Raw genomic sequence first — 27,880 nt, 5'->3', positions numbered from 1 at the left:
AACCAGGGTCAGAACTGCGATAACCAAAATTGTGAACCAATTGCATCTCATTGAGCTTCACTATTTTTGTTCTTTTTCTTGTTCTCTGCATCATCACCTTTGTCAGCTTTCCCAAGTAGTTCGTCTTCTCCCAAGGAAGGAAGCCGCGAGGTTTTTTGGACAGCAAGCTTATGCTCTTTTCATCCGGCAATCCGTCATCACCCGTCATGAGCAACAGTGAAGGTTTTTGGCTTTTGATTGCTCGTGAAGGTACGGTGACATGATCTCCAATACCATCGTTCAGGACCTCATTTTCTCTCTGCTTGTTCCCTGGCTTGTGCTTCTCCAACACCTGTCCCAGTTCCCTTGTTTTCTCTCCATTACGTTCTTTCCACATTCGTATTTTAGGAAACATCAACCACTCAGGAACACCTTCAAACGGTTGCTCTTCTATTCCTTTGGTCTTATTCCTCGTTGTTCTGTCAGTCACACTGAGGTTACCATTGTTCATAGCAACATATTCCGGGGTCCCATTTACACGAGTCGCCCAAGTCATCGACTTCTCAACCCCCGATGTGTCCACATGAAGACTAAGGTTCAGAACAAACTGTTGTCCAAAGTGATTCATCAGCGTGAGGTTGAACTGCAGAACCTGTGCAGAGCAATTTGGGGTGAGGATCACGTGGATGGAGCGAAACTTGTTGGTGACAGAGGCATGCCGCAGAGATGGGTTCAAGGTGTATGCTCCATTTATCACATGCTTAGCAACATGGGCATACGAGATTAGGAGTTGAGTGGCACCATGAGGGGCAGAAAATGACGTGGAGTTTGCACTGAGAGAAAGATTTGTCAGCTGGTCATAATTAGCTGGAAGAAAAAGACAAAGAGACGAAACAAAACAAGGGAAAGTGAGAAACATTACCCCTCGCCAATGAAATGACAGCACTGACGATAACGTGTTAAAGTAACATGAGATGTGTAGCATGCGAATCCTACAGTCTCCACAGTCTCCAACATCAAAGCTGCACGCCAACACGTTGCACGCCTGGTCACAAAATCGATCAGCCAACCAAGACCATGTGCAACCAGTGTTGCAAAGACTTTCATCCCCTGCAAGTCCAGATCGCCAATCCATGGCGCCCCCCCAAGCATGTCCACCTCCTCCAAAAGCAGCACCGCCACCACCACGCAAGCTCCCAAACCTGGTGCGATTTTCTGGATAACGAGAAGGTGTATGTTTGCACAATGAAAAAAGGGGTATTAATGTTATGGTAAGAATGAATGAATTAGACATTTCTTTATCGAGCACAGTAAGTCGCCGATTTACGTCATGAAGGTTGATACACAGGTCAGCCAGGAATATTAAATGGTCCCAGGCCAACTGGCTGTATTTTATTCAAGAGGTAGCATTTGATCTTCCATCCACACAGTTAGCATGACTGTACAATATATTGCACAGTAAGCACACTAAAAAACACTCGATGTTGACCACAGGACAAAACACGTGAGACTGTGAGATAAAGCAATGCAGCATTCACCGAGTGCTTGCAATGTTATCGGTTTTCCACTTGCAGATGACGTGATGTTTTTGCTTCTCCACTGGCAGAAAGCAACACTGGCAAAAATGCTACAATGTGCAATACTCACAGTACACTGTACTTAAAGATTTTGAATGACATTATATCGGACTAGCACGAATTAAATCGACTATTGTCCCATAATGTGTCAACAGCAGGCATGGTAGGTTGGGATTTGGCTGGCAGCCGACCTGGCACAAGGTAAGTCTGATCTCAAATCCTCCAGCTATGAGGTAAATACTGACGAATGGGGCACAAAGGGATCCTTAGCTTCTCTCAATAACCTTTCTATAGGAGTACACCTTAATAAAATAACAAACACTGATTGCACAGGGCTGTGAGCGGTACAGTGCTACGAGCGGTACAGGGCTGTGAAAGGTACAGAGCTGCGAGCGGTACAGGGCTGTGAGCGGTACAGGGCTGCAAGCGGTACAGGGTTCCGAGCGGTACAGGACTGTGTATGGTACAGGGTTCCGAGCGGTACAGGGTTCCGAGCGGTACAGGGCTGCAAACGGTAGAGCTGCGTGTGGTACAGAGCTGCGTGTGGTACAGGGCTGCGAAAGGTACAGGGCTGTGAAAGGTACAGGGCTGCGAAAGGTACAGGGTTGCGAAAGGTACAGGGTTGCGAAAGGTACAGGGTTGCGAGTGGTACAGGGCTGCGAAAGGTACAGGGCTGCAAATGGTTCCGAGCAGCGAGTCGAACAGGGCTGCACGTGGTACAGGCAGGCCCGTCACCAGGGCTCAGTATTAAGGGGGGCATATGAACTGGATGGGGGGGGCACAATTATAATATTTAATATTTTTGATAACCCGGTATGCTATTGTATTCATGCAGTATTGACGCATCTATACTGAGATTTCCGTCGCATACTAACCAAATTGATGACACTGTGGCCGTCTGACATATCCTCAAAATTATCAAGGCTCCCTCTGAAAGGTAACTGATTTTCTGCGATAAATCCCACAACATCTATAAGAGCAGACACATAGTACCAGTTTCTATTTAGCTGGTCAGCATTGAGGAGTGTGGAAATCTCCTGACCACAATCGATGCGCCTCTCATTCTCCTTCCACCTCAAAACACAAGTTAAATGTTCCTTTGAAGTTGCGTGTTTGTGAAACCCCCTGCCTTTCTCCACGGCATGTTTCCAATTCCGGTAGCCTCGCACTGTGAAAGTAGATTCCACTGGGCCACGTGCGGTGTTAAACTTCCGACATGGATAGCAGAATGCTGCATCTGTCTGCACACTGTATTCCAGCCATTCATTCGTCTGGTACCACGAGGACACAAAAGAGCGACTCTTGTTCTGCAACAGATGGCCAGGGTACCGCTGTAGAACAACTTGATTCGGTGTCTCACTTCGAAGATCATTGGGAAGCGGCTTGACAGTCACACCCGATCCCAAGGCCGCCGCCGAGCGTGGCAAACCGGCTGTCTGCGCTGGGGCTCCAGGGCTAACATTGCTGGCTTGGCCAGGTTGGCCAGCTTCTGTCGGTATTTCATCGACATGATAGTCTTCTCCTCCACCTCCTATTCCTCCTCCAACAACATGTCTTTCATTATCTATAATTTCATTGGTTGCATTTTTTCCTTTTCTTAGCCATTTTCGTATATCCATGTCTTTTTCTACGGCTGTTAGCTCGCGCTCTCCGTGACTCGTCCCTCGTGACTCGTGTAACTAATCTTGCGACTCACGAGATTTGGCGGTTTTATTTATTAAATGATCGATGCACCAAAAACCGGTTTTATCTGCATAATTTCAAATGTAAGCACGATTGCAAACACACATATTTTTTTATTTTTATGAGAAAATCACTTTTGTAAGATGGAGGGTTGTGAAGGTCACGTGGTGCACTGCATCTTTAATTATGTAAATTTATGTCTTTTCCTTATTCATATTATGACTATATTACATTATACCTAACTTACAACCAATCAGGTAACCTGCTTAATAGGGCCTCCATATCGAAGACGCTGATTGGCTATTCCTTAAAACGAAATGATCATATATATATATATATATATATATATATATATATATATATATATATATATATATATATATATATATATATATATATATATATATATATATATATATATATATATATATATATATATATATATATATATATATATAACCACCCACAACAGACATTCGACACGAGGTCTTGCGGCTGTCTGTCGTCTTGGCTGCTGGCGTTGGTGCTTGCGTTATTATCTTTTATCTTGTGGTCTTGGACTGTATTGTCTTGCCAATTGCTTTTGGAGATGCGCTGGGAAGCGCACACTTATCTCTTGACTGTTATTCAAAGAAGGATATTATTAAAGAACAGTTTATCCAAGAAGGCCTTATTATTCACCACGTTGAACATGTGGAATAAGGGTTGTAGTTCACACAGGTGAACTCTTAAACAGCAAGGAGTTCACAGTGGGCGCTCATCCTTAAACATTGTTGTTCACAGGGTGCAACAGGGCATAAATGGGTGGCGTACAAGTGGGGGGGGGGCACCAGATGCGCCATGGGGGGGGCACTGCACCCAAATGCCCCCCCTAGCAACGGGCCTGGGTACAGGGCTGCTTAATGTTCAGGGTTGTGAAAGGTACAGAGCTGCGAGTGGTACAGGTTTGCGAAATGCTCAGGGTTGCGAAAGGTACAGGGCTGCAAATGGTACAGAGCTGCGAGTGGTACAGGTTTGTGAAAGGTATAGGCTGCGAGCTGTACAGGGCTGCGAGCGGTGCAGGGCTGCGAACGGTGCAGGGTTGCGTGGTACAGGGCTGCGAGCGGTACAGGGCTGCGAGCGGTACAGGGCTGCGAGCGGTACAGGGCTGCGAGCGGTACAGGGCTGTGAGCGGTACAGGGCTGCGAGCGGTACAGGGCTGCGAGCGGTACAGGGCTGCGAGCGGTACAGGGCTGCGAGTGGTACAGGGCTGCGAGCGGTACAGGGCTGCGAGCGGTACAGGGCTGCGAGTGGTACAGGGCTGCGAGTGGTACAGGGCTGCGAGTGGTACAGGGCTGCGAGCGGTACAGGGCTGCGAGCAGTACAGGGCTGCGAACGGTACAGAGCTGCAAGTGGTAAAGAGCTGCGAGTGGTACAGGGTATCGAAAGGTACAGGGTTGCGAAAGGTACAGGGTTGCGAAAAGTACAGGGCTGTGAGGGGTACAGGGCTGCGAGGGGCATCGGGCTGCGAGCGGTACAGGGCTGCGACAGCCACAAACTGAATTAATGTAGGATGGGGTAATTTTCCTTCAAGATAAGACATTGCAGTACCTTATCGGTAAAACAACATACAACAATTACTGCAGAAATGGAGCTGATGGGTTCTTTCATATGCTCTTCATTCTCATGAACTGTTGCAATACAATTGCTTCCTGCATATAAATAAATAAATAAACTTTTGTGAGAATATCATGATGAGACTGAAGATGAAATCAATGAGGCAAACAAAATAATCTGTATTCTTTAAGCACTGACAATATCCTTGCTACCATATTTTGAATGAAAGACCACTGCAAAAGTGTATTGAACTTCAGGAGATATATGGAACAGTGGAATTCAAGAGATGACACCATTCCACGAGAGAACTGAAGTGTTACATGTAATGGATTTTATCAAGTAAAGGTTGCTGAGAGTACATTTATCGCCGCGGGAAATGATGTGCAGCTGAGTGGCGTGTACCGCCGTCATCACTATAATAGTATTAGTCTTTGTCGATTGTATGCAAACACCAACACTAAAAATCCTTACTATGGTTTCGATTTGAATGCTTTAACTGCCACAGCCACTGTATTTTTCAAAAGCTTAATGAACAGAGAGAGAAAGTCAAAAGAGTTCAGACTGAGAAGCTGTAAGGCATTAAAGTTTAAACAAGCGCACATTCTTACCAGAGCAGTCACCACCATCCCAATCACATGCAGAAAGGTTACAAGCATGATCACAGTATCCATCATGCACCCACGAGGGAGGACATCCTTCAGCACAATTGGGCACTGGCCATGATAGATAAACCTGCACACATGATAGATAAAGCGGAAGGTCACATCTCCTTGCAATAAGAACCTCTGCTTTTCGAAACCTCCCCGGTCACTCTTTGCAGTCACCTTCTGCCCACGGCTGTGTGTGTAAAAATCTTCTGGCCAGACGTCCCTCGCCAAAAACACGTCGTCATTGAAGTACAAGAAGAGTGGGGAGATACCCGGAATATGATGCAGGTGGCTTTCAATTGCAGGTGAACTAAATGTTGGGAGATGCCCATGGTCTGGGAAGATGTCCTGTAAGTGAAGGTTTGATCATAAGAAGTTATCTGAAAAACAGGTCACCAAAAGGTGAATGATTAAAACAAACGCCAATTGGTCAATAGGAAGGTAAAGTACAAGATCTCACAACCTCATGAGTGACCAGCGAGACTCGTGGGTTGTCGAGGTCCAACCATGATGGGATCTGCCCATTTGTGACGATATGAATTCGGCGGATCCAGGGAGCGTGACGTTCCAATGAGCGGAGGGAGAAGCGCAGTTCTTCATTGTCTGCAAAACGGCTCGCCGCCAAATCGCCACCTTTTTTCGACTTGGGGAAAGATGAGGGCAAACAAAAACAAGGCATCAAATTCCCTCTGTCAAAGGTACGCAAAGTGGAGATTATGGATGTGGTCGGGAGGGGTTTTTTTTAATTCATGATCTAAGTTCTAAGGCTCGTTCGTAGTGGCAATGAGCCACTGAGCTTGGGGGAAGTGCCGTCGCTTCCTGGGGTACTCTGGGTACCAGCAACGTGACAACCATAGCGCCACTTTTCTCACCGTACTCGGCGGGGCATTTCCTAAGGAAGAACTTTCCTCCTCCCCATGGAGGGCAACCTCTGGGGATCACCTGTGTTCTTAACGTTTTAAATGCTGAATGTCAAGAAATGAAGCAGCATGTAACATTTTAAAAGTTTTTGGTGTGACTCGGCTGGGATTTGAACCGCCGACCTCCCAGACTCTTAACCATTATGCCACCGTGTCTGGTAAGAAGGATAAATCTATTTAATAAATGCATCAAGCCAACGATAAAGGAGACGGGAAAAGAAAATGTGTTTAGATTTGACTTGTTTTGCTAGATGGATATCGAGCCATTCACTGAAGGATAGTTATCTATCCATCGATCCATCCATCCAAGTTCCTGTTTTCCACACACATTGTTCGTGCAGCATTCCGTGATTAAAACAATACTTCATGGATGCTACAACATGGCATGGCATATCCACAAACTTGGTTTGCTCATACAACAGCCAAATGATTACCACAAAAATATTTAACCACACTGACCATCCTCCTGAAATTAACAACAATAAGCTCAGTTTTGACATTAACAAACAAGAGAAGACATTTATGGATCAGTATGATCAGCAATGTTCACAATGAGGATGAGGTCCAAGCATAGGACCTCCGGGCTAAAAGGTGCATGTAACACTCCATCAAGATACCACACTTACTACATTATTTGAAAAACTTCCCCAGTGGAGCCAGGCAGGGTGCAGGGAGAGTCTGGAGCCAGGTAAAGACATGTTTTGCTTGGCAGCTAAGTGGCTCAATATAGAGAATGATTCAGACGAACGGAGCCAAGCCAGAGCCATGTCCTCAGCCAAAAGGCACAACTGTGGATGGGAAATTTGCACAAAGCACAGCAGACTTAATACCCTTCACAGAATAGGAGGAATGCTATTGTTATGTGTTGATGCCACTTGTGTGAGGAGATATAAGGCATACTCTGATATATATATATATATATATATATATATATATATATATATATATATATATATATATATATATATATATATATATATATATATATATATATATATGTGCAGAAGTGCTTTATCGGGGTTAACGATGTATTGCTTAGACATAGCTATTTCCATTGTGCATGTATATCGTAAGAGAGGTAAATTAATTGTGATAGAATATGTGTCAATATTTGGATAGAAGGATAGAAAGCCTGGTGTTGGCGTCGTGGTTAGAGTAGCGGCTTGGGATCCAAAAGGTCCTGAGTTCAAGTCCCGTTGGCCGCTTGAATTAATACACATCAGGAGGTTGACTCAGCCTGTCATCCTTCCGAGGTCGGAGAAGTGAGTACCAGTGTACTGGGCCAGGTGTATGCCCCGGTTAGAATAGGTGTACCATATCCCTGTGTCGTAAGAGGCGACCAGTGTTGCGTCAGGAAGGGCATCCGGCGTAAAACCTGTGCCATATCATTATGTGGATCATAACGGATGATCCGCTGTGGCGACCCCTAACGGGAGCAGCCGAAAGAAGAAGAAGAAGAAGAAGATTTGGATAGAAGGCTGTCGTCTCCCCTTCCTCATGCTTATGTATGAAACCGCTTCTTCCTTGAAACCATTTTTTTGATGTTATATACTTTGTAATCTGACTTTTATGTCCTTTTGGGGAATAGCAGGTCTGTACAAAAACCAAGGCACAAGTTTTGGCACTCGTACCAGGTCTCAAAACTTAGGGAGGGGCTGAGAAGCTCAGGGGCGGGATTTCTCATTGAATAGGGCCTGAATCGTCAATGGGCGCAAGGCAGGCACGCCCGGGTGAGGTCACGGGGTGGGGCGAGAGCCGAGGGGTTAAAAGCGGAAGGGCCAGAAATCTCGGGATGTCAGTCTAGTTTGGAGCTCGGCTGTGAAAGATGTGCCATGGAGCTCCTGTGGAAGCGGGGCCCATACCTTCTATCAGCCCATCCGTTCCTTTCCGACACAGAGCCAGGACCCCAGCCAGCATTGTGCCGAGCCCCTCTGTTAGACCTGTGTGACCAGGTTACCACACATTCAGGGCACACCCCGGTGGACTCGCGGTGCCCGTAAGGGCCGTAATGGAGTATTCAATGTCTTATGATTTTCTGCCTGAGGCCTTTTGGGATAGGCTATTTAAGAATCTCCGGTTTGTTTGAAAAATATTGCTTTGATTGTAAATAATATTGTCATTATTGCATTTCTTTTGTTCCCACCCTTGTTTAATACACACTTTAAACTCACTGATTCTCTGATTGAGTTATTCAGGTTACCACGATTGCGAAGCCACATTGGCTTTATTCAGTTATTTAGAGGACAGATTGGCAGGACAATTAGCGTCTAAATCCAAACCCTTCCATCACTGAGCATGACAAACCACTCTAGGCCACCATTTTGAGTTGCTCAGTGAGAGGAGAAATCTGGAATATCGCTCGATTGACAACAGACAAGCCAAATTTGAGGTCGGTAAAGGTGTGAAATGTCCTTTGACAGCATAATAGCAGGGACCCACGGAAATTCCACGTAATGGAAAATGCGACTTCAAGTCCTCAACCCCCCCCCTCCTCCCCCGCCCCTCCCTCACAGCCCCAAGTTATCAACCCCAAGTCTTCAACCCCCTCCCCACCCCAAGTCCTCATAACCCCTCTCCCAATTCCCTGTCCCCTCTGTCCCTCCTGACTGAAACCTCGGCATATAAATGCACATAACTCAAAATTGCGTGAATGTCGATATTTGTAGACCTTCGTATGCACTGTCCAGGCCCAAGAGCTCTTCAATGACGCATCATGCAGCATTATACGTGCTGTGGTTACGATGTTTACCCCATTCAGACACAATCGTGTAACTTGTATTTATATAGGTACATATGTAACTGGCTCAAGATCTTCGGGTCTTGTATTTGAACCCCTATGAAGCCATTCAATAACATCATTTGGGTGGACTCAGCCTGTCATCCTTCCAAGGTTGGCAAAATGAGCACCAGTTTACTGGAAACAGGGGGCACTGCATCAGTGACATAGCCATGCTCCCAGCAATTATGCAACCAGCAGCCATAGGCTGCATACAAAATAATAAACATACCCATCAGAGATTCGGAATCCCCCGCTATTGAAAAAAAATTAGAGCCTATATCGCGATAACGCCGTTTTTTTTCAACATGGCTGTCTGGCGGCCATATTGAATGTCCGAGCGGGCCGAAACCATGTTGGAAAAAGTTCCTCCGGGGGTGAGGAATGTAGTAACCAAAAATAATTGAAATCAGATAAGCGGTTTTCCATTTATTACAAAAAACTTTTTTCAAGATGGCCGTCCCAGTCGGCCATCTTGGATCCGGCCACACCCAAAACCAATAGGGTTATTCCTTTTCAGGTGGTACATGTGTGACTCAAATTTCAAATCGACATGGCGAACAGTTTATGAGTTATCGCACTCACAGTTATAAATGTTGACGGTCGGACGGACGGACGACCCGGGTGACAACAATATCCCCCTTCCGCCACGCGGCGGGGGATAATAAAAAAAAAACTATTTTTGGTGTTTACGCTGTGGGAATTACGTCTGTGGAGAATCACACACACACACACACACACACACACACACACACACACACACACACACACACACACACACACACACACACACACACACACACACACACACACACACACACACACACACACACACACACACACACACACAATCAGTCAATTTAGTGAATAGTATACTTGTAATTCGATCTAATCATGACTTTTTCTGAAATTTATGACATTCCATTGATAGCCATGTCAAATTCAGTCTACCATTGCAATTCACGGATTCCGTGAATTCAATCTTTTCTCCATGATCGTGGAAAATCACTGGTTCGACAGTAATCATTCGTGACTTTCTAGGTGGGGTATCATGCCTGTGTTGCATTGACAGGCCTACAAGTTGTGCCAGTTTACATTTCACAATATTAATTATATAGACTGAAAGGCACTCGGTAGAGCGTATACCTCCGCTACGTAATGCCTGATCCACGAGAACATATCTGGCCCAATACATTTTTGAAATATCATGTTATACAGTACTATATCGTTTTGGTCATATCTCAATGGTGAAGAATCACTTTTTAAAAAATAAATAATTCTCGTATCCAGATCCAGATCCGGATCTGGATTTTCAACAAAACCGAATAAATTAGTCCTTGCAACAAAACCAACGTATCCACCAAATTTCACCCAAATCCGTCCTCAACATTTTGAGATATCTTGCTATATATCGTTTTTGGTCATATCTCTCAATGGTGAAGAATCACATTAAAAAATTAAAAAAATTCTCGTATTCAGATCAAGATCCGGATTTTCAGCAAAATATAGTTAGTTCTGCCGTGTCACACACCCAACCTGTTCACACAATTTCATTCGGATACGTCCATAACTTTTTGAGATATCCTGCACACAAACAAAGAAACAGACAAACAAACAAACAAAGAAACAGACAAACAAACAAACAGAGAGAAAGGGGTGAAAACATAACCTCCTTCACCTTTGATGGTGGAGGTAAATATCTCAGCTCATGGAAAGCCGACACGTGACAAAGGGTAAAAGGCGATATTTGGAGTTGGAAATAGAGTTGTGGGGCCACAGTTGGACACAGCAAGGAAGGAAATAAATGAACAGGAAAAAAAGAAAGAAAGGGAGAAAGGGAGAAAGGGAGAAAGGGAGAAAGGGAGAAAGGGAGAAAGGGAGAAAGGGAGAAAGGGAGAAAGGAAGAAAGGGAGAAAGGGAGAAAGGGAGAAAGGGAGAAAGGGAGAAAGGGAGAAAGGGAGAAAGGGAGAAAGGGAGAAAGGGAGAAAGGGAGAAAGGGAGAAAGGGAGAAAGGGAGAAAGGGAGAAAGGGAGAAAGGGAGAAAGGGAGAAAGGGAGAAAGGGAGAAAGGGAGAAAGGGAGAAAGGGAGAAAGGGAGAAAGGGAGAAAGGGAGAAAGGGAGAAAGGGAGAAAGGGAGAAAGGGAGAAAGGGAGAAAGGGAGAAAGGGAGAAAGGGAGAAAGGGAGAAAGGGAGAAAGGGAGAAAGGGAGAAAGGGAGAAAGGGAGAAAGGGAGAAAGGGAGAAAGGGAGAAAGGGAGAACGGGAGAATGGGAGAAAGGGAGAAAGGGAGCAGGGGAGACAGGGAGAAAGGGAGAAAGGGAGAAAGGGAGAAAGGGAGAAAGGGAGAAAGGGAGAAAGGGAGAAAGGGAGAAAGGGAGAAAGGGAGAAAGGGAGAAAGGGAGAAAGGGAGAAAGGGAGAAAGGGAGAAAGGGAGAAAGGGAGAAAGGGAGAAAGGGAGAAAGGGAGAAAGGGAGAAAGCGAGAAAGGGAGAAAGGCAGAAAGGGAGAAAGGGAGAAAGGGAGAAAGGGAGAAAGGGAGAAAGGGAGAAAGGGAGAAAGGGAGAAAGGGAGAAAGGGAGAAAGGTAGAAAGGGACAAACGGAAAAAGGGAGAAAGGGAGAAAGGGAGAAAGGGAGAAAGGGAGAAAGGGAGAAAGGGAGAAAGGGAGAAAGGGAGAAAGGGAGAAAGGGAGAAAGGGAGAAAGGGAGAAAGGGAGAAAGGGAGAAAGGGAGAAAGGGAGAAAGGGAGAAAGGGAGAAAGGGAGAAAGGGAGAAAGGGAGAAAGGGAGAAAGGGAGAAAGGGAGAAAGGTAAAAAGGGAGAAAGGGAGAAAGGGAGAAAGGGAGAAAGGGAGAAAGGGAGAAAGGGAGAAAGGGAGAAAGGGAGAAAGGGAGAAAGGGAGAAATGGAGAAAGGGAGAAAGGGAGAAAGGGAGAAAGGGAGAAAGGGAGAAAGGGAGAAAGGGAGAAAGGGAGAAAGGGAGAAAGGGAGAAAGAGAGAGAGAGAGAGAGAGAGAGAGAGAGAGAGAGAGAGAGAGAGAGAGAGAGAGAGAGAGAGAGAGAGAGAGAGAGAGAGAGAGAGAGAGAGAGAGAGAGAGAGAGAGAGAGAGAGAAGGAAACACAGAAAATTGCAAGCAAGAGCATTGCGTTAAGTGGAGTTAATGGGGTTATAAAATATCGTGGGTCGGGGATGACAGATGATGGTCGTGTACCGCCTTCTTGAAGCCCTGGAGGGAAGAGTGCATTTAGTTCCCCCAAACAGGAAAGAGTGGAAGTCGGATGCTAAGCCTGAATTTTGGGGTTTTAACCAGCAGGGGTTCTTCTGGAAGAATATGTGCATCTTGGAGAAGCTGTGGAGGGTCGGAGGGCTGAGAGAGCAGAGGGAGTTAGAATGGAGGAAAGGTAAACATTAAACATTAGCCATTGACCTGTCTGCGACGTGAGAACAACGGTTTTGTGTTATGGCCTCATTGTGGGAGATTCCAATGTTGAGAGGTTTACATTCCACATAATCCAGGAGACATAAATGTGATGCTGGGGGCCAACCCATAAGGGAAAGCAGGACTTCATCGAGCTATGGACAAAGACCTTGTAGGCTGCAATGAGTTCTGATTTTTCAAGGAAGAGCTTGGATCGATGGAGGCTGCCCAGGCTGCAGCTGGCTTGGAGACCTGCTTTGATATATGGTCTGGTACTCCTGATTGGCACTAAAATGTTGCCTACAAAGTTGTGTCACAAATATCACAAAACCAAATAAGAAGCGAGGTGAAAAAATAGAAAAAAAAGCAGGATGGTTCCACAATGCACAAACAAGGGCAAATACATTCAAAGCTGAGTACATTTGAAATACAAAGATTATATGGATATTCAAGATTTCAATGATTAGATAGATTTGATGAACACAGATAAAGCTGATGAGAAAAATTTAAAGGTGCAAGACAGGCATAAGATGGACAAGAGGGGTTAGGATGGGAGGGGTTATGGGGTTCATACACATGGGGTAAATGAGTGAACCTGTGAGATGTGCAGATGTGAGGAGGACGATAGTGTGGCAGAGAGCTGATTGGCATCCTTCAGAGAAGAGGGAAAGTCACCAAGCAGTGCCATTTCTGGCATCAGGACACCTTTATCCCCAATGTCCTTCACGCTCTAAACGTGAAAAGAAAAGACACGAAAGACGAGACATAATCCACCACTTCTTAAATACTGTACAGTGGTTAGTTTGGGTGAATTAAAACAACTACTTGAGAAAAAAAATTATCGTAAGGTCTGATGGAAATCTGACAGAAATATGAGACATTTAAAGTTGCATCACTCTTTTTAAACACCCTGTATATCATTGAAGGAGGTGGGGATTGGGGGTATTCCCAATGTAAATGCCCTTCAAAATAATTTACTGCATGCTGATGTCATTGGCATCCAAATCGGGAAAAATAGAGTTAAACAAATCAGAAAAAAAAACAACAAAAAACAGACAGACAGACAGACAGACAAACAAACGGACCCAAACGCAATACCCTCTCCTTCGACGAGGGTAAAAATAAAAAACGCATGCTAGGATGGAATTCCCAAAAAACAACCAAACAAGGTAGGAAGGAATAACAAGGAATGACAAGGTATTAATGACACCACAATACAACACCACAATCCTTTTAAGGATTGCCATCACGACACATTTTATGACATTTTTACATCTCAATCCAACAACAAATACACAATTACACAAAACCAATTACAAATTACACAAAATTACACAAAAAAATAAAATACACAATTACACAAAACCCACACTACAAATCTACAACTGCCTCTAACATAGACATCTTCATCCAATTGTTACTTTTTCCACATATGACAAAAATGTCAAACAATGCCGTGATGGCAAACCACAAAAGGATTGTGGTGTTGTATTGTGGTGTCATTAATACCTTGTCATTCCTTGTTAGGTTGTTTTTTGGGAATTCCATCCTTGCATGCTTTTTCATTTTGTTTAATAAATGTTTTTTTTTTCTGACTTGTAACTATAATGAACGGTGAGTGGTACTGGATGGACACAATGAAGTGATTCCGGGGTCAGGAGAGAAAAGGAGGGGGGGTGGGTGACGACTATGGAGTGAAAGTAAGTAAATGTCCACAAGGATTATCACCATTTCTACCAGTTGAGAGAACAACCTTCAATGTTGTGATAAAATAAACAAGGACAGCTTCCTCAGTAATAAGTGGAATATCGTAAAGTCAACAGGTAAGATAAAGATGAAATGTCAAATCCAATGGATAAAACATCAAGATGATGAGGTAACGTATGTCGAGAGAAACGGAGAGACAGTAGAGAAAATAATTACAAGAGGAGGCAAACTAAACCTCTCCCACCCTCCCCTCCAAATGAAATACCTACCAGGTAGCCCTGCCATATCTGACTCCCATTAATCTGCCGCTTTGCTTGCAGTGCTTTTTGGGCTGGAGATGAAGGAAATAAAAAAGAACAATCATTATTACTGTGGAAATATATAACTAAATTATCATGTGCAACAATCCATTACAATCACACTCCAACACGAGGTTCATTTGTCCGTCATCATCGTCACCCTGATGCATCCCACCGCTGAACAAAGGCTTCTCCCATAACATACAAACGTTTTTCATCTTCTTCTTGTCTCTTCAATGCCATAGTCCCTGTACTCATCACCAACTCATCTCTCCATCTTCGAGAAAATGGTCATATATATATATATATATATATATATATATATATATATATATATATATATATATATATATATATATATATATATATATTCTACCAGTAAAAAGTTTTAGAACACCCCCATTTTTTCAGTTTTTACTGAAATTTAAGCAGTTCAAGTCCAGTGAATAACCTAAATGGTACAAAGCTAAGCGGTAAACTGCCAGAGGTAAAAAAAGCTTAGGTTACCAAAAACTGAAAAATAATGTACATTTCAGAGTTGTTAAAAAAGGCCCTTTTCAGGGAAAAAGTATTGGGTTCGCAACTGCAGCTGTTCTGCAGCAATAGAAGTAAATTAAGCCTTGAAAGTTGATGCAAACAATTCCTTCAGGTGTCCCAACTTTTGTTGATTAGTTACAAACCCTTTGTCTGTATAAAAGCAGTGTTGGAACAGACAGTGTTGCTCCACCCTCTGAAGCATTATTTGGACAATATTGCACTGCAGGAAGTAGTATATTGCTGTCATAATGGCAAGAAAAAGACAATTAACAAAGAAGACAGACAGACCATTATATCCCTTAAAAGTGTAGTTCTTTCCTTTAGAGAAATTGAAAAAAAGCTAAGGTGTCAGTGAGTGCAGTTTCCTACACCATCAAAAGGCACTTAGAAATTGGAAGAAATTCTGACAGGAAGAGGTCTGGCAGACCCAAAACCACAACACAATCAGAAGACAAGTTTCTGAGAGTCAACAGCTTGTGTGATAGGCGGTTCACAGGACAGCAGCTTCAAGCACAGCTTAACACTGGTCTAAGTAAGGAAGTCTCAGTTTCAACTGTGAAGACAAGACTTCGAGCTGCAGGTTTGACAGGGCGAGTGGCAGTAAGAAAGCCATTGCTAAGATGGCAAAATAAGAAAAAGAGGCTTGCCTCGGCCATGAAGCACCGCCAGTGGACAACTGAAAACTGGACGAAGGTCTTATGGACCGATGAATCAAAATTTGAAATCTTCGGTTCATCACACAGGGTTTTTGTACGCCATCGAGTTGGTGAAAGGATGGTTCCTCAGTGTGTGACATCAACTGTCAAAAATGGAGGAAGAAGCATGATGATATGGGGCTCTTTTGCTGGATCCAGAGTCGGCGACTTGCACCCTGAACCAAAAGGGCTACCACAGCATTTTGCAGCGCCATGCAATACCCTCTGGTCTCTGCCTAGTTGGTCAGGGACTCATCCCACAGCAAGAAATGACCCAAAACATACCTCCAGGCTATGTCAGAACTACCTTAGAAGAAACGAACAAGACTGTAGGCTTCAAATCATGGAATGGCCAGCACAGTCTCCAGACTTAAACCCCATCGAGTTGGTTTGGGATGAACTGGACAGAAGGGTGAAAGCAAAGCAACCTTCAAGTGCAACACATTTGTGGGAACTTGTGCAAGAGTGTTGGGAAGAACTTTCTGAACAATATTTGATTTCCATTGCAGAAAGAATGCCACAAGTATGTTCGGCTGTTATATCTGCAAAAGGTGACTACTTTGATGAGTCAAGAATTTAGATTAAAGTTTGTTCAACAAAACGATTCCATGATTTCTGTTTTATCTGCAATTGTTTATTTGCTCTATGCTTTAATTTCAGAGTACATTGAAATATTAAACTGCTTAAATTCGACTTAAAACTGGAAAAATGTGGGTGTTCTAAAACTTTAGACCGGTAGAGCATAATATATATATATATATATATATATATATATATATATATATATATATATATATATATATATATATATATATATATGGGCAGTGGCGATGTGATGCAATGGGGACACGCAGCTGCGTCCCTGAGGTGCCTGGACCCAGTAGGCATGTCCTCTCCAGTGTCCCAGATATGCGAGCTGGATGTGGGAATCGCCCTCCATATATATATATATATATATATATATATATATATATATATATATATATATATATATATATATATATATATATATATATATATATATATATATATATATATATATATATATATATATATTAGGGCGTTTCAAAAAACAACTTTTTAGAAATATTCAAGTTGGCTGCCCGTCATCGGAGTCAATTATGGTCACAAACACCACCACACAAGTGTAAGAACTTTCCTCCCAAAAATGGCCGCCGGCGGCCATTTTTTCCAATATGGTGGCCAAAGATTTTCGATTTTGGTATGTGGGCCATAAATTGTGCACAGATATGGCTTGTAATGAGCCTTTTGTAGGGTTTTCGAGAGTGCTGAATTCATTTCTGTTCACAACAATGTGTTTCAGAAAACCAATATGGCGGCAAAATAATCAGCCATTTTGAGGTACACGGTCGGTGACGCTTTGCCCATAGGCTTCTGATATGTGATTTTGTTGGCACAGAGTTCGTTTTCGAACTCAGAAACCATCTTCTGTGTGATACTAAATTGATTTCAGGCATTTATTCCTTCAAGAAGCTATGTCCTGAGATTAAGAAACAGCAAACAGGTCTTGAATGAGGCGACAGAATCAACGGTATTCAATAACATAGGCTATCGTATTTCAGAAGAAAGCATTTAACACACTGGAACATTATCATACGAGTTCATCTACGTCAGAGTACAGTAGTCCACCACAGAGTACAGTATTCCCAGAGTACAGTAGTCCTCAGTATGGCTCAACAAGTCAGCTTCTGCAGAGTCAACTTTGTACAGTCCGGAAAAGCAGCTCGATGCCATTCTTCAACATGCAACAATGCCTGAATTTGTTCATGAAATCTGATATTGGTTTGATACCATGCTCCGCTAGGTCGTTCACAACATGGACATTTTTCACGTAGTTTGCGAATTTGTTATAGCCATCAGACATGGACCAGCTACAAGCAACCTCTGTCATCCATTCATAACCAGAATGTCATAACATTCTAATAGGTCAAAGATGAGCCATGACTGTTCGTTGATGAGATTATCAAGATTGATATCTTCATCTTCGTCAATTTCGATTGAAGGGAGCTGCGGTTTCCCAGTCTTCAACTGGTCATGAGTCGGTCTAGTTGTTTCGTAGAGTACCTATGCAAAAACTCTCCCGTTTGCTCGCAGAAAGAGTTTCATTGGCTAATGAGAATATGACGAGCTGAGGTGTTAGTTACCATAAGTGTCGTTTGATTGATTCTATGGTAGTTTCCGCCATGAGTGGTCGAATATGTTTGTACTTCAACATTTGTTGAAGGAAGCGGATGTCATTCAATGGAGCCGCCACACTGAGTGGTGACTGGAAGAAGTACTTTGCGTAGAAAATTCCAACATATTCTGACATTAGGTACACCCAGTTCCTCTCCTTTGTGTCCATACTAAACTGTTTCTCCAGCAATGAAATTTTTAGGAAGTAGATCACTTTGCTCATCCATCTGGAATGATGATCAGGGCCAGGTGTACGGAACCGAAAGTTCTCTACATAGCCACCCAACCATACTATAACTAACTGTAGGAGTTCCTTATAATCAGCTCTCGGGAATGTATTGCGTTTAAGCTTCTCAACTGCCCACAGTAGCACCACCTCTGCTTGTTCTTTCATCCAAGTCGAGCACTCATCCCAATCAAATTTGTTGAGTTTATTGTAGTCGATGCTTGGTTGCAAGATTGGCCAAGATTTTGCGAGGTGCTTGAATAATTTCATTCCGAGTTCCATACTGTCCCCTGTAATGACTTCAACAACATGCTTGATGTGTAGTTCTGATATATGATGGCGGCATGCTAGCCACGGAACAGCTTTTCCTAGGTAAGTTTCGAGTAGAGTACAGGCACCGCGCCATTGACTGGTATTCGAGGCAGTAGTATCGAATACTAAGCCAGTTACTTTGGTTTATACTTGCCAAGCCGACAGCAAGTTACTAACTGTGAACTCATGTGAAGAACCGGTACTGTCTGGAATTTCTGGTACACCCAACAGCTTCTGGAACTTCGTTTTGTCATCGTTGGTACCAGATACATATACACAGCATCTTTCGGAGGATTTCCCACCTTTGACTTTCAGGATCTTACCATCCCAGTGCACAACTAGAAATTCCGGACATGTGAACTCAGTTTTGACTTTCTCTGACTGCTGTAGTCGTTTCTGTCTGCCTTTGTGCCAGGCCGATGTCACTGATAGGTTGGTGTCAGCCACGGGAATATTAGCCGCGTTCATGCATGTTGCGGCAAGTGCTGCTCGCTTTCTTGCGCTTATGCCAAGCCTGTCTGACGTTCGAGCTATTTTCCCCATAACATCTACTTTACGCTTTTTTATTCTCTCTGGTGAAGTCCATTCGCTATCGCTGTCCGGATTACTCTCACTGTTACTACCAATTAGCTCACAACTTCCATTCTCTTCACTTCTTCTTGTCTCTTCACCCACCTTTTTTTCCATTCTTCTGCTATCTCTCTTTTTTGTGTGACATCGATCCCTATAGCTATCCCTTTCTGTGACTTGTCCATTTACTGTTGTTGATCAGCGTAATCAGTTTCCCAATCTTTTATTCCAGAGTGCATCATCACCTCTCTAACATTCTCTTTGCATATATTGAGCAGCTCTTGTAATCTTTGTTTTAAAAGCATCTCTCGCTACTTGAAACTTTTGGTATCTCGCCGGTCTTCTCTGTTACTTGTTCACTCCAGTTCTTTCCATGCATCATATAGTTCACGCACTTTCTTTTCTATCTTCGCCGTTGGGATTATTATTTTGCAGCTTTCTCGTTCTGTACCTTTCTGTTTTTCAGAAAATTTACCATAAATTACACCTACACCGAAGTGGTACTTCCAGACGTCTCTCAGTTCACTTACAGTCCGTTTGATAGCTGTTTTAATAGCAACTTTCTGAACATGATGACATTCTAGAATCCGACGGAGCACTGCTCTTGTTTATGCTCGGCTTTTTGTGCTCACATCCATAGCTTAGAATATAAAAATCCATCGATTGAATTTTCTACTAGATAAACGTTCCTGGGCTTATTAGGTGTACTTTCAGCACTAGTGCTTGGTGTAGGTGGCGGCGTGTCAACTTGCTTTTTTTCAATAATTCGGTCAGACCGTTTAGCTGGATTGCGCAGATTTGCTGGAGCACAAGAGTTTGTTCTACACGGTCTTTGCAGTTTATGCAGGGGAGGTTCGCTCTTTGATCTGTAACCTTTTGGACGACCGGGCTTCTTGGTATCCATATTGTAGGTGCACATGTACCGTGAAGCTCCTAAGGTACTTTGGTCAGTCTGAAAATAGAGAGAGAACAGGGAATATTGTGTCATGAAACAGTTTCAAGTGGCTGTAAACATTCGATTGTCCGAATACAGATGAAAAGGGCTTTGTGAAAGATCCGTTCAAACCCCTGTGGAAGGAAACATCAGTTAATGGATCCACTAAACAATTTTCCAAGTTCAGAAACGAAGTCCATATCGGCGAAACATATTTAGACATATCGGAAGCCTATGGGCAAAGCGTCACCTACTGTGTACCTCAAAATGGCTGATTTTTGGCCGCCATATTGGTTTTCCGCCATACTGCTTTTCTGAAACACATTGCTGTAAACAGAAATGAATTTAGCACCTTCGAAAACCCTACAAAAGACTCATTACAAGCCATATCTATACACAATTTATGGCCCACATACCGAAATCGAAAATATTTGGCCGCCATATTGGAAAAAATGGCCGCCGGTGGCCATTTTTGGCAGGAAAATTCTGAAACTTGTGTAGTGGTGTTTTTGACCATAATTAACTCCGATGACGGGTAGCCAACTTGGATATCTCGAAAAATTTGTTTTTTGAAATGCCATTATAATATATATATATATATATATATATATATATATATATATATATATATATATATATATATATATATATATATATATATATTGTTGCGGTTTTCGCGCCCGCCGGCGTGCGGACGGCCACGTAACTCGAATCGCGGCACGTCGCCCAGCGGACGGACAATCCAGTCGTGACCCTCTCGGACTAACGCCGGGAACCAGTCACGGGTGGACCTTTCGGTCTCACCGCGATCGAGCCAATCAGCCCCGCGTGGGATAGGGTTGCTCGCCAGGGTCGACCTACCTAAGTACCCACGCGGAGGGTAGACCGGGCGATCGCACCTCGCCGCAGGTCGACTTCGGACACGGGCCACTTAGCGACCCGTTCCGTACTATCAGAATAACCGGCGGTGTTATCGTCGACCTCGACGGTTCGATTAATTATCGGGCGTATTCAGCCCACTACCAACCCTTCACGTGAAGCAAGATGGGGGTTCAATGGGGAAAAGACGAAGCGAAGCGGGAGAACAGTTCAACAATAAAGCACATTTATTCGCGGCACACGGGAAGCACACAAATACAATTCCACCAAATGCACACAAAAAAAGAAAACACAATTCCATTTACACAAAAAGCAAATATAAAAGCGAAAACAATGCAGAGCTAATACCGACTACCGAGCACACGGCAACACTTATACAATTCTACTTCACAGACGGCGCCGACAACACATACCCAAAACCAAGGAAAGAATATCCCCAAGAATGAGGCGGGCCTGAGGCCGAGACCGGGTCGGGCCTACCCGTCTGGTGATGAGACGCGGAGCGGCGATGGCCCCGCAACCCGCGGGCCTCGTGGACGGTGTCTGGTAGGGGGTGGGAACGGGGCCCCCTTGGTCGCACTATCTCAGCGCGGGGGGAAACAGGAGGGGGTTGCTGATGCTCGGGGTATAGAGGATCTTTATTATCCCTGGTGTGCGTCTCCACCTCGGCCAGGTCGCGCTGCCGGCCTCCCTCGGGCGTGCAGCTCCTGGCACCGACGCGAGCACCCCCTCGTCCGACTCTCTTCAGCTTCTCCAGCCACTGCAGGCTTCGGGCTCCAGACTTCCACACTCGTCCCCTCCGTTCCGACTCCTTCTCGTTCTCGTTCTCCTTTTTCTGACTCGTTCTCGTTCTCGTTCTCCTCCTCGTTCTCGTTCTCGTTCTCGTTCTCGTTCTCCTCTTCGTTCTCGTTTTCCTTTTTGTTCCGACTCCTTCTCGTTCTCGTTCTCGTTCTCCTTTTCGTTCGACTCTCTCTCGTTCTGACTGACGAACACCGTCCTTTTATCCCCCCGTAACTTCGCCTTTGACCCCCTCCCTTTGACCTTTCACCTCGCTCCCCATTGGCCCGACAAAAAGTGGGCGTGAAGGCTTTTTGATCCACAAATTTGCATATATCGATCGCCCTGGGGCGGGCCAGTCGCCCCTCGCTCACCGATTGGACGGCAAAAAGTGGGCGTGTGTCGTTTTTGATCCGTTTTTGAAGCACAAAATCCGTGATTTTGTACACGCTGTTCAACGTGCGCCCTACACGAGTCCAGCATCGGTGCTCATGAGTGGCGCGAGATGACGGTGATGCGATGGTGGCGAGTTGTGACGGTAAAGGTCGTGGCGGTTGTGGTGAAGCGGCGTTGTGGTTGCTGGTTGATGTTGTGGTTGTGATCATGGCGGTTGGTCCAAAATAAAGATAGTAAAGAAAACGGCTATCCTAAAGAGTCGCAGCACGTATAAATGACATGTATTCCCACTAGACAACGGGTTTGGGCCTAACTACACATGCACTTACCGAGATACCTCACCTAAGGGACCTGAATGGTGATTTGCGAATCTGGTAACCACAACACTACCCCCTTCCTTTTTACAGACTCGTCCCGAGTCGTCAAATTTTCGTGTGCCATCATGTGTAGTTTTCCCCTAGTACATTTTACCTACGGATCCCTGAGTGCGACATTCATGGTATTCGTGTCCCCAAAATAAATAACCTGAGGGCTGCGTAACTACCTAAACAAACTCACTCACACGGACGACTTAAATAAAATTGCCGGCGCTAGACAGACATGCCGGGGGCGCACTCATATTTACAGTACATCTTAACCTTAACTTACAAATTTTACACTAAACCATGGCCCAGGATCATTGAACTCTGCAAAAAGAAAGCAGTTAGCAGGGAGCCAGGCTGCCCGCATGCAGTCTCTGGCTCAAAACAATGCAGGTGACAGGGAACGTGGCTGGCTGCTCACACGCAGTCCAAGGCCTTCCCCTTTGAACTGAACGCAGTGAACCACAACGGTGCATGGGCTGCACAAACGTAGTCTCCGTGCCAGCTCAAGCGGCACACGCAATGAACACAACGAATGGATGCATGAATGGATGGACGCAAACACGGCGCACGGGCCGCCACTGCAGGCCCGTGTTGCAGCTGCCAACGGGGCAGTTCTTGCAGCTTGCAAACTGTTGCTTTTACGATCCTGGCGCACATGGCAATGAACAGGGGGGGGGGGGGCAAAGCAAAAATTGAACGGGGCTGGTGAACGGGGGCAGTGGGCATGGCATGGCAAAGGTGAGCAGGCAAACACAGCCCGCAGAAGAAGGCCGCTGCAGGCAAACATAGCGGGCAGATGAACTGGCCGGCACAGGCCTTGAAGAAAAAACAGCCAGCCGGCAGATGAAGTGGGCCGGCACAGGCCTTGCAGCACAGCAGCTGCAGACGATCCAGCCGGCACAGACCTTGCAGCAAAATAACAGCTGCCGATGAAGTTGGCCGGCCTTTGCCGTTCAGTGGAGGTTGGTGGAGGGGTGCGGTGGTGCTGGCCACTTGGAGCGGGCTCGGACCTACCTACCTGTCTCCCTCCCAACCTATCGCCTTTGCCTGTCACTGTACATACCCACTCCCTTAATTTGTGAAAAACCAATTTAGCCCCCACTTATTTTTTTTTGTTGTTTTTATTTTTTACTTCCCACTATAAATCGTCCCCTAACCCCTTTATCGTCCTTGTTCGGCTAACCTATCCTGTCACCTAGCCTACTCCCAACCCCTACGTTCCCTTCCGGAGGGAAGAACAAGGGAGAGCTAACGTCCTGTGCTGAGGCCCAACGAAGCCTCAGGATGGCAGCCTCCCCAGAGTTCGGCGATCTAACCCAAAGTGGGTCCAGCGGCCCACAACGACAGCGAGGGGATGGATGGTGCGGAGGGGTACATCTCCTAATCTACCTAACCATTTAACTGTTAAACTACCCCGGGGCTTTCAACAAGCGCCTCTCGCTTAAACTATTGGTTCTAACAACCCAGATTCCCGTCGCCTGTGTTGGTGTCCTCACAATTTCGGGCCTCGCCCCCCAATTTTCTCTCCGTGCCCTCACACGGTCTCCTGGCTGGGACACGTGGCTCCCTTTGGCAGGCACGACCCTCTGCCGAATCTCCCGCTATGGCACCCCGGGCACTACACTGCCTCCGAGCCTACCAGCTCCCTAACACCGGGAGTGCCCCCATGGCACCTCCTGAAACGCACACGTGGCAGGCCGGCCTCCCGGGCCCCTTTCCGAGGGTCACCCGTGCCCACAACACTGCCCACGCGGCTAATGGCGCCCGGGCCCCCGCACCAAGCAGGCGCACCCGTGCCCACTACGCTATCCCGGCCCCCATGGGCCCTTGCCAGCCTACCACGGCCGACTAGCCTGGTGCCCGGGGTACCCACTCAGCGATACTCACCTTCGCCACCACGCTCCCAGCCTGTCAACAGGGCTCCTGCACCCACTCCAAACGGGTTTCGAGCCTACTTCCCCACCAACAACAAAAGCGACTTCCATATTTGTTAATTTGACTAACCCAGCTAACTCAATCTGCACTGACCCCGGGGTCCCTTGGTAGAGTCACTCCTCCCCCAATCACTCATCGCACCATGCATTCCCCATTCGCTCCACTCACACAGACCCGCTGGCCTCACTCACTCACCATGTACTCACCTCACAACTCTCATCTCTTCAATACACACACCACTGAACTCTGCCATCCTCCTAACTACCTCCCCTAACTAACTCGTGCTCCCACGTCGTCCCTTAAACTACAGCACGTTCCTTTTAACCTACGTAGCTAAGCTACGTCCCCTCTACACACTCACCAGTCTGTCTCTGTCTCCTAACTCAAAAATTCATTTTATTTCCCAACCTAAATCTGGCTACAATCCCTCTACCTAATCCATTCCACGGACTCCATGAGGACTTACCCCTGCCCCATGGAGTCGGTCTAGCTAAGCTAACCCTTCCCCCTAACTAGTTTTCATCCTGTGCCCAGGTAAGGGGGTCTTTCACCCCTTGCCCAGGAATCCTGTGCACCCGAAAGTGAGGCTTGCTTTTTTTTTTTTTTCATGCGCAGCACCTGCGCGGCAACTCAGAGCTCGCGCACTTTACACCTGCCCGTGACGTCATGCAGCTGCACGTGTTCCTCGTCCCTCCTTGGACGGGACCATCCGGCAGAGATACCCCTCCTGCCGGATTCCAACCACACGTGCAGCCATGACGTCACCGTGCGCAAAAAAAAAACACAAGCCCCACGTCTCGAGGGGTTTCCCACGCGAACACATGTGCTTTGCCCGTTGGAGCTGAACACACACGATCGCGTGGAGAACCCGTCCGGTCCAAATCCGGAGTCCTGCCTAAACTTTGTCCGTCCGCGGGATCGGCAAATCCACCGCGTGCGTTTCCGGACCGGGACTTCACTCTCGCAAGCGAGCACGTGGCGGTCTCGTGCGTTGCACAGCACGGACCGCGTGCTCACTGCTGAGTGAACCCGGCACGGTCCGCGAAACAACTACAGCCGCTACACGGCTTTCTTTCACTCTGTCGCCGTCGTCGTCGCCATTCGACCCTCGCACACCTGCGTGTTACGACGCACACACTCCACTCCATCACATTCACACGGGGAGACGCGGCTGCGTGCTCCCGCATGCCGACCGACATCTCCCTCACATACCGCTCTCTCACACACACGGTCTCCCTTGCACTCGGCCGTTCACTCACGCGTGCCTCACTACTCACACAAACCATACTATTTACACACGCGGGGGCACTCACCCGCGGTGCCTCATCCACACTGGCCGTTTCACTCACACACACGGCCTCTTCCACACACGGTGCCTCATCCACACACCGTCCCTCACTCACACACGCGGGGGCACTCACCCGCGGTGCCTCACTCATACTGGCCGTTTCACTCACACACCATGTACTCACCTCACACGGTGCCTCATCCACACACGGCGTGCTGGGAAGCACGTACTCCGGCACCATCGCCACCACACCACTCACACACGGGGTCGCTTCCACACACGGGGACGCACTCACACCTTGCACCACACACACAGGGACAACCACACTGGGGATTTGTGTCCCCACAAGGGTCTCCATACCCCCCAAGCTCTCCGTGCACCTGTCCACAGCACTCGTCCCCTCAACCTCGCAAAGCACGACCGAACTCACCTGGTCGTGACTCGCCTCAAGGGGGCAGACTCCCTCCCCTCGTTCCTGGAGGAGGTCATCCAGCTGCTCGCACCGGGTCCCCACACGCTCCGCGAGCTCAACCTCACTATCCTCCACTACCTCCGTGTGTGTGTGCGCGTCACTTACCCCGTCTTCATCGTGTTTATTGGTCTCTGCTTCTTTCTGGCGTCTTTCCCTCATCTTTAAGTAGGTCAACCTTGCTTTCTCTTTAAGTCGCTCCCGTCCTTCCCTGTTTTTCACTCCTTGCTCTTTCACGATCTCCGCGTACCTCATCCTTGCTCTCCGTATTAATTGTTCTTTTCTCTCCCTCGCAATTACTTTCACCTCGTCTCTTGTCTCCCGAATTACTTTTTCCTTACCCGCCTCCACCGCGGGCCTGTCAGCCGTTGCACCCCCTTCCAGCTCGTTTGTTCCGACACGTGGAGTCGCCATTTTAAGTTCCCTGCTCACGGCCTTCATGCCCGCCTGCAGGCATCGGCCCATGTTCTGCGTCTCACCCCGTAGCTTTCTCGTTTCTTCCTTCATGTTTGTTTCCATTTTAGTTTTCATGCGTTTTATTTCGTTTGTGAATGTATCCATCTTTTTCGTTTATTTGTTTGTTCATGTCTTTCATTTCGTTTTATTTCATTTGTCATTGCCGCATTCATTTGTGCCAGCATGGTGAATAGCTGGGCCATGTCGGATGCAATCAAGTGAGCCGTTTCGGGGGGGGTTGGGGAAGGGACTTGGTGGAGGGGGGGGGAGGTGTCATACACCGCGGCCGCTGCCGCACCCACCTCGGGCCCTGGGTTCAGTTGGGCGAGTCCGTGTTCCTGCACAATCAACATTTCCTGCTCGAGGATTCCATCCTGGGCCATGGATTCTACATTACTACACATATACATTTCCAATACCCCCCGGCTCCCGCTCGCCTTGAGACGCCATCTTTGCTTCTCGTGAAGGGTTAATTTGGCTCGCTCGTAATTTGAGGGAATCGGGGTCGCTTCTCTCTCACCCCTGGACCGATTCCCGTGAATTTAATTGGAGACAGGACAGCCCGTTTTCCTGTTCTCCGATACCGGTGCCCCGAGGAAAGCGATGAATTTGTATGCCACGACCTGACACCAGTGTTGCGGTTTTCGCGCGCCGGCGTGCGGACGGCCACGTAACTCGAATCGCGGCACGTCGCCCACCGGACGGACAATCCAGTCGTGACCCTCTCGGACTAACGCCGGGAACCAGTCACGGGTGGACCTTTCGGTCTCACCGCGATCGAGCCAATCAGCCCCCGCGTGGGATAGGGTTGCTCGCCAACTTCGACCTACCTAAGTACCCACGCGGAGGGTAGACCGGGACGATCGCACCTCGCCGCAGGTCGACATCGGACACGGGCCACTTAAGCGACCCGTTCCGTGCTATCAGAATAACCGAGCGGTGTTATCGTCGACCTCGACGGTTCGATTAATTATCGGGCGTATTCAGCCCACTACCAACCCTTTACGTGAAGCAAGATGAGGGTTCAATGGGGAAAAGACGAAGCGAAGCGGGAGAACAGTTCAACAATAAAGCACATTTATTCGCGGCACACGGGAAGCACACAAATACAATTCCACCAAATGCACACAAAAAAAAGAAAACACAATTCCATTTACACAAAAAAGCAAATATAAAAGCGAAAACAATGCAGAGCTAATACCGACTACCGAGCACACGGCAACACTTATACAATTCTACTTCACAGACG

General features: G+C 46.4%; 1 protein-coding gene across 4 annotated transcripts in view; it reads right to left on the bottom strand.

Moving 5' to 3' along the window:
* Positions 1–27,880, bottom strand: part of GNPTAB (N-acetylglucosamine-1-phosphate transferase subunits alpha and beta) — an 80,519-nt gene that overhangs the window by 28,380 nt on the left and 24,259 nt on the right. For 3 of the 4 annotated variants that reach the window (XM_085874970.1, XM_085874969.1, XM_085874971.1), the window contains exons 7-14: positions 14,567–14,628; positions 13,186–13,320; positions 7,029–7,190; positions 5,946–6,125; positions 5,660–5,830; positions 5,444–5,567; positions 976–1,194; positions 98–846 (exon numbers count right to left, since the gene is read on the bottom strand). In XM_085874970.1, the coding sequence (XP_085731096.1) occupies positions 98–846; positions 976–1,194; positions 5,444–5,567; positions 5,660–5,830; positions 5,946–6,125; positions 7,029–7,190; positions 13,186–13,320; positions 14,567–14,628 (1,802 nt within the window). Of the gene's footprint in view, positions 1–97; positions 847–975; positions 1,195–5,443; positions 5,568–5,659; positions 5,831–5,945; positions 6,126–7,028; positions 7,191–12,383; positions 12,540–13,185; positions 13,321–14,566; positions 14,629–27,880 lie in introns of those variants that run through there. The other variant, XM_085874972.1, reaches the window with a different exon arrangement.

Source organism: Eptatretus burgeri, chromosome 3 (assembly GCF_056783735.1).
Source record: "Eptatretus burgeri isolate ZD-2024b chromosome 3, Ebu_testis_v1, whole genome shotgun sequence".
In the NCBI taxonomy this organism is placed as follows: Eukaryota; Metazoa; Chordata; class Myxini; order Myxiniformes; family Myxinidae; genus Eptatretus; species Eptatretus burgeri.
This window is presented reverse-complemented; position numbering and strand designations above follow the sequence as displayed.